This window comes from Lineus longissimus, chromosome 4, assembly GCF_910592395.1.
Source record: "Lineus longissimus chromosome 4, tnLinLong1.2, whole genome shotgun sequence".
Lineage (NCBI taxonomy): Eukaryota > Metazoa > Nemertea > Pilidiophora > Heteronemertea > Lineidae > Lineus > Lineus longissimus.
In genome coordinates this window covers 15,511,418-15,523,159 of record NC_088311.1, presented here as the reverse complement: position 1 = coordinate 15,523,159, position 11,742 = coordinate 15,511,418, and the positions used below count along the sequence as shown (strand labels likewise).

Genomic DNA, 11,742 nt, shown 5'->3' with positions numbered 1-11,742 from the left:
AGTATGGTGTACAGTATTCTAGAAGTTTAACGTAAAATGAACTGTCTTACCAATGGTATTCAACATACATGTATGTAGGTAAATACTGTAAATTGTACAGTTCAGTTCATCAAATATTCCTTGAATTCAGAAGATTTTTCTTTCTTATGCTTTATCAGGTTAGGCCAACTGATGTAAAAGTCTCCCCTGCTTGAACATGGAGTGGGCCAACCCAGATGCAACCAAGTGTGACATGCAAAGGGTCCAAGGAGAGGAGATAAATTAAAAATATTCACACCTAGGGTCACTCTGTTTGCAGCACATCTCATTAATCCCATTCAACTAAGGCCTTTAGTCTTTAATGACCTATTTTGGGAAGCCCTATCATTCTTTACAGGTTTTCTGGATATCCGACCTTTTGGACAAAGTCGGAGAAAGTCGGACAATGTCGGAGAAATGTCGGATAAATCAGGAAATAGTTAGAGAAACCGTTAATAAGTCGGAAAAAGCATCCTGCTAGTGTTCACGGTATACATGTAGTTTAACAAGATCGACACTCCAGCTGACACTGTTAGTTGTGTGTTAATTAAGTGATTAGATACTGAGCTGTTTTGACAAATAAAGGTGGCTTTAGAAAGGAAGCGCGGAAATTGTGGGAAAGTGAGATAAGGATAGTAATGTTGTCATAATTTGTTCTACCGGAAATAGGTGATATATAACGTCAGACATCATAGAAGATACCGTATTTTGATCTGAGTACACTGAAGTAGGACATCTCACAACATGAAGTTCGGTAAGTGATGCTATTTTACATATTTTTTGCACAAAATGTAACAACATTGCTGTGATTGATTGTTAATATTGAAATGTAAGGGGGGGGGGGGCGATTTAACCCGCAAATCAGCTTTTTCACCACGATGGGTTAATTTGAGCCCCAACACCACGTTAGCAAGCCAATTGGACTGAAACTTCATAATGTTTTAAACACACCTAATATACAATTCAAGAAGAACTTAATTTTTGAAGGAAATTACCATTCAACTGGTATGGTAAACCAAGCACTGCTCTCTAATTCAACTATTTTCGTTTACAACCTCGAGCCGATTGGTTTAATATAGGTGCGTGACCTAGTAGAAAGCGGTTTTAGGCTGTGGTTACAACGTACGAATGAATCTTTTTTGCAGAAATAATTTAATTTCAAGCAACGGGATGTGATTTTATCTTATTTTGAACAATTTGTAATATAAAGAAATTAAAAAATAGGCATTTTCCTGAAAACCTACAATCTTTATTCTCAATTCCGGCCTCGTGAACGCTTCGAGGAGGATTTAAAAAAAATGTGAACCCAAGGGGTTAAACTTACCATATTATGCCATAAAATCATCATACAACATGGCCAAGAATGAAAAAAATATAACTGAAGAAATCAGATTAAAAGCATCGAATTTCAGGATAGGAACAAGGATAAGGTTGATCTGACGAAAAAAAGTATTCGAGCTCTGCTCGGACATCCCTCTGCCCGCATGAAATCACTCCTCAGAGGCACCGGTGACCAGAAAAAGCATCAAAGTGACCTTCACCTCAACAAAGGAACAACAATAGACACAGAAAAAAGCATTTCCATGACGTATCTGGTTAGAAAAATTATGTAAAATGCCCGTATTTCGAGAACATGGGTGATTCCACAACGCACTAATAGAACACGCACCTGAAATAAAGTGAATCAGCTTTTTCACTACGACGGGTTTATTTGAGCCCAAAAATCACATAAGTGAGCCAATTGGACAAAAACTTCATAATTTTCTTCATTTTGAATACACCTAATTCGAAATATTTAAGAATAACTGTATTTTAAAATGGAAATTACCGTTCAACTGGACGATATGGTGAAACCACGCATTATTCTCAAATTATACTATTTTCGTACAACTGCGAGTTATAATTGGTTGAAGCCAGGTGCGTGACCGTCAAGGAGGACGTATCGCTTGCTCTACCTCATGACATCGTCTGGCTTAATTCTAACGTAACGAAGGACAACAATTCTAAAATACCTTGGTACCGTAAAGTCAACTTTTAAATGGAAAATGCATAAGCCTCGTTCTGAGAGCGGAGTGTTTTTGACACGCAACCAAGATGCTCTACCAAAGTTCCCTCGGGTTGCACTAAAATGTGGAAACCATGCACACGTCACGTCAATGGAATTTCGGCTCACTTCAGAAGTTTGAGGCGCTCAAAACACTGCTTCAAACACAAATCAGTCAAGGAAGCATCAACCACCCTAAGTTTTTTAATGAGCACTACACATATTTGCCGAGAAAAACGCTCCAAATAGCCCATTTGCGCGGATTTTAGCATCACTTGAGCGAGCCGATGCGGACTTCCTATGCGCGCTGTACAAAATGTACATGTCTCATTTCCTGTAACGTTGCCGTAATATAATGTAAACAATGGCGCTACCGGCGCTCCGGCCGGGCCGGCGATGGATGGAATTTGCCAAATTCGCACATATTCAAGTTATTTTCGTGGCCTATCTTTTTAAGTTTGAGGTATTTTAGAATAGAAATTGAACCCTCGGCTTCGGACCTTGGTTGAGTTACCAAGACACTCTCGGGTGGAGCTAAAATTTCGTCCAAACTCTCGCCTGTCGGCTCGGGTTTGGACTGTATTTTAGCTCCACCCGAGAGTGTCTTGGTAACTCAACCAAGGTCCTCCGCCTCGGGTTCAATTCCTTAATTCTAAAATACCTCGGTACCGTAAAGTCAACTTTTAAATGGAAAATGCATAAGCCTCGTTCTGAGAGTGGAGTGTTTTGGACACGCAACCAAGCTGCTCTACCAAAGTTCCCTCGGGTTGCACTAAAATGTGGAAACCATGCACACAGCTCACTTCAGAAGTTTGAGGCTCTCAAAACACTGCTTCAAACACAAATCAGCCAAGGAAGCATCAACCACCCTAAGTTTTTTAATGAGCACTACACATATTTGCGGAGAAAAACGCTCCAAATAGCCCATTTGCGCGGATTTCAGCATCACTTGAGCGAGCCGATGCGGACTTCCTATGCGCGCTGTACAAAATGTGCATGTCTCATTTCCTGTAACGTTGCCGTAACGGCGCTACCGGCGCTCCGGGCCGGCGATGGATGGAATTTGCCAAATTCGCACATATTCAAGTTATTTTCGTGGCCTATCTTTTTAAGTTTGAGGTATTCTCGGGTGGAGCTAAAATACAGTCCAAACCCGAGCCTAGTGTCTTGGTAACTCAACCAAGGTCCTCCGCCTCGGGTTCAATTCCTTAAGTAAAAATAACGTACAAGCGGAATTTTTTAACAGCCAGAGTCTTTATCATATACCGTAAATGCATTGATTCGTCAGACATGCTATGAAAAAAATCAAAATTTGCCACAGAAAATAAGTTTAAACTTGTCCAAGATCATGCTTCAAAATGAACTATCCGCGACTTAAAATCTCATGAAAACTAACGTTTTAAAAAAATAGCAAGAAAGTTCGAAAGAATTATCGCACGAGATGGGGTGTAATCAGCTATGCAATAATCTTATCCGGTTGCACTTAGTGCGAATCAGAAGATAGCCCCTTCACAATGTACCTCTTCCATGACGCATTCATATCAAGAGCGATTATTGGCCAAAAAATTATAAATATTGTCTTTTACCCTAAAATTTTCTTGGTATTTCTATGAATTTGTGTGGTGCATGTATATGATAAATATAAAACGGTCTTGAGCTTTCTAACGCTGGAGAATCAACTCTTGCAAACTGGTGACTCGGATCACACACTCGAGCAGTTTTCCTATTGGATTGTACGAGAAATGATCTCGAGCAATCTCGTGCAATACAGATATTTTTATTTAACCTCTGTATTGCACTCTCAGTCCATGCGATATTTGTTTCATGCAACTTTCGGAAATTTTTCTCAAGAGAAACACAGCGCAGCTGTGAAGAGCTGAGGGGACTGTGGCCGAATCGGTATATGACGTCCTCGGCATACCTAAACATTACCCAGGACCAACCTGGGTAATCCTAAAAGTTACCCAGGATCGTCCAGGGTAACTTTTAGGACACTAAAGATTACCCAGTTTGAAATTCGCACATTTTTTTTCAACCTGCGGGCGAGGTTCTTGAAAACGGTACTTTAGCTTTTTGCAGTGCACGAATTTATGACATTTATCGAAATGGCTGTCAAAGTTTCTGTTGATGGTTTAAAAGCGTATTTAGCATCAATTTCATCGTTTAGAGAGGCCAATTTCGTATCTAAAGGCAGAACAATTTAAAAGAAATTGATTGAAGTCGTAAATGGTGAATTAAAAATGGGGGAAAACAGATCAATGTCCTGAATGTCGCCAGAGCACATGATTTCGTGTCTTGCTGCACTGAAAACATACTAATTTCAACCTCGCCCGCAGGTTGAAAAAATGCGCGAATTTCAAACTGGGTAGTGTCCTAAGAGTTACCCAGGACGATCCTGGTTAACATTTAGGATTACCCAGGTTGGTCCTGGGTAATGTTTAGGTATACCCAGGACGACATCTACCGATTCGGCGGGACTGTGTTGTTTCACAAAATCTTTGGTGCACTATCGGCAATTCAGAATGGATTTTTGGGTTGATTTTGTGGGTTTTCGTGGTTTTTTCTGCCGGATCAGTGACAACAATACGGCTCCTTTGATAAGGTGCCATTCCGCTCCTTTACGACAAACCTAAAAGCCATCCGTCTTAAAGGGTGCGTATGCTTGAGAGTGTATCTATGTTGCCCAGGTCCAATGTCCACGATGAGACATTTTCAGCATTGAGCATATTTCGTTGGTTGCAAACAAAACTGACAAATGGCGATCGTTTTTTAAACCCTAACCAACTCTCTTATTCTGTATCCAAACAAAACCGGTCCTAACTCCGACCCTGACCCAAACCAAAGCTTATGTTAGACTTTCTGTCTGAAACCATGGGGCCAAAATTACTTTTGTCATTTTCCTGTTGCACACTTTAAAAAGCATGAATTTTGAATTTTATCGGAGAGGAAACATATCGAACCCCGGGAGACATATAGAGGTTTTTCACTGACGTCACATGATGACGTTACCAATTGTTTTGCACTACCATATTGGCCGTCACACGTGATCACGACGTAAAGGAAATGCATAGGCAGGTGGCCGTCAAAACGTCACGTGAAGAACCTCTATAGCACCCAGCAGCAGTGTATGACAACTAACATAAGGATGACCCTTCCTATGATAACCCGTCTTCTTTCTCCGTGGGTGGAGAAACTAGTTTGCCAGTCAGCTCATTGCTCGTTGCCTCAAGTTTAATTTCACTCTTATTATGGTCTTCTTCCTACGCAATTTGGCCATTTGTTAGTCTTTGCCTGACGACTGACCCCTGCATAATTTCAGCACTGTATATTTTCGTGGCCATGTGTTCCTCCAGTCTCAGCTCTTCCTTGAGCATCGACCCCAACACCATCCTGTCTGTTCTGGGGTCCCTTGGAGGCTCTGGTTCAAATAACGGAGGGACTAACACGGGAGGAGGCGCTGGAGATCTTATGGGTGGCATCCTCGGGGGCACCGGCTCCAGTGGTGGTACTGGTAAAGGCAACCAAGTTGCCAACCAACTTATTGGCACCGTCAAAGATTTTGCCGTCAACATATTCAAAGGATTCTTTGGCAAGTTGTTCGAAAACCAAATCGGAAGAAACTACCATGATGTAAGTAGCGTATAAAGTTTTTAGTAGTCGAAAATGTTTAATTCGCTCTTTTCAGCTCTGTGTTTTCTTCTCGCCTTCGGCTTGTTTGCCAGCTCCAAGTCTGCCGCGGTCGGGGTTGCACAGAAGAGGGCCATCGATCCAGTCACAGCTTCCATGATTATGTCAGCAGCGAAACCAATTGTTGAAAAATTCATAGGCCTTGCCAATGACCTGTTTTTCAAACCTCTCTTCGCAAACCAGATTGGCAGAAATTATCACGATGTAAGTGTAGTAACCTATGAAAACCTATGAGGCAATGGAGACCATTATACATTTAAGATGTTGTAGAAGCAATGGATAGAACACCCAAATGGGTTTACAGGGCTGGGTTAACATGATTAATTGAACTACAAGCTATATGCTACGATAAGGTAAGGCCGGTGTAAAAGAAATGCAAGTCCCCGGAATCTAAGTCCGGTGTAATGTTTTTGAGTGTTTCTGTTTTTGAGTGTTTCCCCTCATTGTTTGGGAACGCTCAAAAATAGATTGACGAGTTTTTCTGTGTATCCCCCCTATTGAAAAGTCATGGTCTCTCTAGGTGCCTATTGTTTGGAAACACTGAAACATGGGGAACAACCACAGATGTTACACCGGTCCATTTGTTAAAGAGAATAGAGTCGCCGAGTTCCTCTGTTGAAGATTATGTAGCTAACCCTAACCAAACCATTAACCACATTCGTTGACAATACACAGCTATTGTATGGGGTCCTGCATTCCTAGGACGTCCATTCCTTTTACAATGGGTTTGCATAGAGCATCGCGGTATATGCTACAACACACTACGTGGTACAAGGTATTCCGTACCCAGACATTACATTTGTTTGCACTTGCCGGTTTTGGCCTTTCGACCACCCTGGAGCTGTTATCAAGATTTGCCCTGCTGACCCTTGGATAACACTGAAAAATAATACGGATTTAGGCCTTAGTGCGAGTGGGCTTTGTTTTATAAAAACTATAGACCCTGTTTGGACTAGGCCTGAATTCTTTTAAAGGCCAATATTCCTGTTTTTATGATTGCGTGACATATACAAGTCCTCAAAGACTGGATTTAAAAAGCTCCGGATCAAATCAAGTTTCATTAAAATTGAAGCACCCAGTCCAGAGATGTGGCAAATTGACCGATTTCTTTATTTGCCCCTCCAAAAGAACAAGAAAGCTGGCTACCATTGTGCTGATTAGATACTTGTCCTGAAAAACTTCTCCCTGAAAATTTAACCGAAAGTTTAACAGCGTGTTCCATATAGAGTCCTTTTGGGATGTCAAGGTTCGGAGGAGCATAACAATTGCACCCAATTTCAAGATGAGACGAACGGTTGCCGTCCGAGTCATTAAATTACATGTCAGAAATCCAATGGGATAGTTGTCCTGTTACGTTTCATTATCAGAAATTGGCCTGTATGCACTCAAATATGTTTTGGAGGAGACCTGCAAATTGCTTATGAGCATGGATCAGGTATGGGCGGTTATTACCGCAAATAAAGACAAACGAAAGCAAAGACACTTGTGTAGCATATCAAGAACACGTAGATTGATACTCCTATGTGTGCCACATCAAAGACATCTGGAATGCATGCAATACCTCTCTGGACCATACACCACGTCAAAGATAACGATGCGAAGTCAACAGACGGCGCCACCGTCTTGAGAAAAGCAAAAACCGACATCGACAACTTCAGGTTTTTGTTGATATAAGCGACTAGCGGAAAAATGCACGTGTTGTTATGTCACTATTGCATCTATTCGTGGTAGACTGTTGTATTTTGAGATCCCCTTTCTTTCCCAGTTATATCATCACTATCAGATTCCAAAATAGCCTTATGCCCTATTCGCTTTTACAATCTATAAACAAATTCATCAGTGTCATTTCAATTTTCATGTAAAACACGTTGCTTACAACAATAAAAATAAGTGCGTTGTTTTGTCGTTGAAGATAAACTTTATTGATCTAACAGCATCCGGCCGCCAGCAATCTACAGTGGCGCCGCCTGTTGACTTTGCATCGTTATCTTTGACGTGGTGTATGGTCCAGAGAGGTATTGCGGTCATGTCTTATCTGTGCTGTGTATGGCTCATGAAAACAACTGTCCATCCCAGAGAGGTTGCGGTCTAGTTTTATCTCTGCTGTATCAAACAAAAACAAAACATGCATTCCAGATGTCTTTGATGTGGCACACATAGGAGTATCAATCTACGTGTCCTTGATATGCTACACAAGTGTCTTTGCTTTGGTTTGTCTTTATTTGCGGTAATAACCGCCCATAATCAGGTCGTGTGTTGGCGATTGATTTGGGGTAGGCCCATGTCCGATCTAATCCCCCCGACAAATCTGTAGTGACAGCATTGACAATCGTGGCATTTTCTAGTATGATGTGACATTCCGATGGGATTTGCATAGAATCTGTGATCATGGTGGGACTATGTAGTTGCCACTATATTGTATATGCATTTAAAGCTGAACTGCATGCACAAAACCAGAGCACCCCATGCGGCAATAGTAAGAAATTCGAACGACCGAAAGGCCCTTCTGAATACGGCCTGAAATATGATAGACCTCCAATGCGTTCGATGCGCTTGATTTCACAAACCAGCAAGCCGTGGGACGATGCGGACCTTCGCAGAGAATTGTGGAAGGAAAACAATAAACAGGTCCTCTCATCTGGACTCGAACTCGAGACCTCTGGTTTTATTTGCCAACACTCTTATCCTCAAGGCCACTGGGCTGCTTGAAATGCCTGTTGATTTATACGCCTTTATAGAATGTGCAAACATTTGTGTGTAATCTTTGTTCAACATCTTTGAGCGGCTTCCAGTGGGCAACTGCAGGAAGAAAGTCATTTTTTCTTTGCTTTGCATGATTATGTATGCGGAGTCTACGTTTTCTCTTAGCAAGGTTCACATTGGTCTTGGTATTTTCTTCTATGACATGTACTTGAGAAAATTTCTGGTTCATCTCTCAAAAATAAAGCATAATCGCCATTCATATAGCATATATTGCAGGCAGTAGTTCACAAGAAAGCCCCCCCCCCCCCCTCCCCCCAGCTCAGACGGTTAGAGCGTTCGTATTCTGAGCCCGAGTTTCCGGGTTCGAATCCCTGGAGAAGATTTGATTTTGTTCTCTTCCATAATTCTCCGAGACTGTCCGCATCGTCATGTGGCTTGCTGGTTTGTGAAATCAAGCGCAACAGAGCATTGGAGGTCTATCATGTTTCAGGCCTTATTCAGAAGGACCTTTCGATCGTTTGAATTTCTTACTATTGCCGCATGGGGCGCTCTGGTTTTGTGCATGCAGTTCAGCTTTAAGTTGTCCGTTTCGGATTTGTAGTAACCACTTGGCGTATATATTGGTGGTGGTCGAGGCTGGGAATCTATATAACAATTGTTAATTAAACTAACAACAGGCGGCGCGCGCGTGTCATTTCGCCCTGGCATTGTCGTTTACTTCGACCTAAAATTAAAATTTATCTGGTTTAACGGACACTTATGCACTTTAACCGTGGTCGAATTCCATTCTCCAAATTAATGTAACAGTACGTATGAAGCAAAAAAAATCTCCGCGATCAGAAGAGCCATATTTTGCAAGTTTCTGCTTATTACAGAGAGTGCCATGCACTAATATATTCACTTAAAAATGATAAGAACCGCGGTAGAAAATTGACCGGCGCGGGTTCTAAACTCGAGTCGCTGGCGTGCTAGGCCAGTGTGTGTACTATTAGGCCACCAGAATTCCTAGGACTGTTGGGGGATCTTGCATTTATAACGCAGGTGCCGGGCTTAACCTGGCCAACTGTTCATACGAAAAAAAAACGATGTTCATACGTAAAACACACGAAAACCACATTTTGCGCTGAAAACGTGGTTTGGAGACGTAGCTTAATGGCTTCACGGGTAAAATCTACATGCAGATACGAAAAATTAGGAGATTCCATCAAGCGGTTAAGGGAAGAGACTATCAATATATAGACTAGCAACTACCCGTGCTCCGCACGGAGTTTTGGGGCATGGACACGTGGAGTGTTCGGTGGATGGTGGAAGGAATAACCAACAGAGAGAAACATTTGTATTTCATATTGATTATAATTTAGCCGTTATTTGCCGCTTCAAAAGAACAATATATACTGGCTATTTACAAATATGCTGATTAGATACTTTCAATTGAAACAACTTCTCCCTGAAGATTAAACCGAAAAAAATTAAAACCGTGTTCCATATAGAGTCCTTTTGGGATGTCATGGTTCGGAGAAACATGGAAATTGCACCCTATTTCAAGATGAGACGAAATGTTGGCATGCCGTCGGAGTCATTAAATTACAAGTAAGAATTTCAATGGGATAGTTGTGCTTTTGCGTTTCATCGTTTCATTTTGGAATTTATACAAACCTATTTTGAAATTTATACAAACCCAGCGCGCATGAACTACTTTCCATCACGTGACTTGATCGTTGGCGACCCGGTGTTTTCGAATTTGTTTTCGATTGTGAGGCCATTGTTTGGGTATTTAGTCACTGGCGCTGAAGGGGTTATGGTCGTCCTGGGTACACATAAAGTGTACCCAGGTTCAATGTCGTACAGTGAAATTGTACCCTGGGTCCACTTTCTAGTCACAAACTGTAACCAGCTTCCGATTTAGAGACCTGGGCACGAGTTTGTTCTCGGTAAAGTCACGTTTTTAACAAGCTGTACACATTTCAACTTCGGATGATTGAAGAGGAAGTCAACCAACTCTCCAGCTGGACATGAAAACGTTTCATTCTCATCCTCGTCATCTTCGCTAGACAGGTCTCTAAATCGGAACCTGGTTACAGTTTGTGAATAGAAAGTGGACCCTGGGTACAATTTCACTGTACGACATTGAACCTGGGTACACTTTATGTGTACCCAGGACGACAATAACCCCTTCAGCGTCACTGGCATTACCAAAATTTGCTGACATGTTGTTCTCCACAAAATTGTCTTTTCCATCTAACAATCTCAAGTAGGTAGGATCGCTGTTGTTCAGGTGAAAAACAGTTCTTTTTCCGATTTTTTTTCTTCGCGATTTTGGAGTGCCGCCATACTGTTTCTATTGAGGTTTCCATGGCGGGCCGCACAATACAGGTGTGGCCCATACGTCCACGCAAATAAATAGATCGCTGCGTTTTCTAAGATTGCGTTGCAGTATTCAACTTAAACTCCAAAATTGAGTAAAAGAACGTGTTTATTTTTCATCATGGTAATGTTCAGCCTTTGAACGGGCTGAACGGGCTGATACCAAATAAAAGGCCGTGTTGGAGTTATGCCATGTGTCTGGAACACATCTTTCACCGTAACAGCCGTAAAAATGTACTAGAGATCCTACCCATCGTTTCTCTCGGGCTTTATACTGGACTTTGCGCAATATTTCGCCAAAAAAGTATTCTACGCAACGGTCCCTAGGTGACTTTTCCTATTCATAATACACAGCCTGTCCATCCTAGATCGTGGTTACATGGGGAGTAATCGTTGTAAAATTAGGCCAAACGCAAAGACAGTTAACCCGGGTACCACTATGTTTACGATGCGAACAAGCCGTGTAAGTCATTATCAGCATTTTGTTCATAGAACATTTGCGGGTACAGCGTCACAGGGAGCAGCATTGAACGGTAAACAGGTTCACATCATATTCAGACAACGGCTTGTAACGGCCATACAGGAAATGATTCGTATCAAAAACCGACGATCAAAACTATTCGCTTGCTGAGAGTATACATTACGCGCATACATTACATTCAGACATTTGAGCTTCCAAGCTTTGAGAAATAACAGGTCATGTGCGAATTTGGCATGTAATTTTGGTGATTTACGTGAGTACATTTTCAACCCCGAAAAGTGTGAAGTGAAGTTATGCTTTTATTTAGTAAAAATCGGTAGGCATGTCCAACAAGACATGTGTCTCAGCTGCCTGGGTGGATGTGGGTCATCACTCACTGGTGACTGACACCATGTATCGAACTTGACGTACCGGGGTAAAACATAATGGTCGCTCCCCCATTTCG

At 41.8% G+C, this 11,742-nt stretch overlaps 1 protein-coding gene across 2 annotated transcripts in view; it reads left to right on the top strand.

The window, feature by feature from the left end:
* The first annotated feature begins 646 nt into the window (after window positions 1-646).
* Window positions 647-11,742, top strand: part of LOC135486099 (uncharacterized) — a 49,163-nt gene continuing 38,067 nt past the window's right edge. Inside the window, exons 1-2 of one of the 2 annotated variants that reach the window (XM_064768618.1) lie at window positions 647-772; window positions 5,382-5,692. In XM_064768618.1, coding sequence (XP_064624688.1) covers window positions 763-772; window positions 5,382-5,692 — 321 coding nt within the window. In that variant the 5' untranslated portion in view covers window positions 647-762. Of the gene's footprint in view, window positions 773-5,381; window positions 5,693-5,747; window positions 5,954-11,742 lie in introns of both variants that reach the window. The other variant, XM_064768619.1, reaches the window with a different exon arrangement.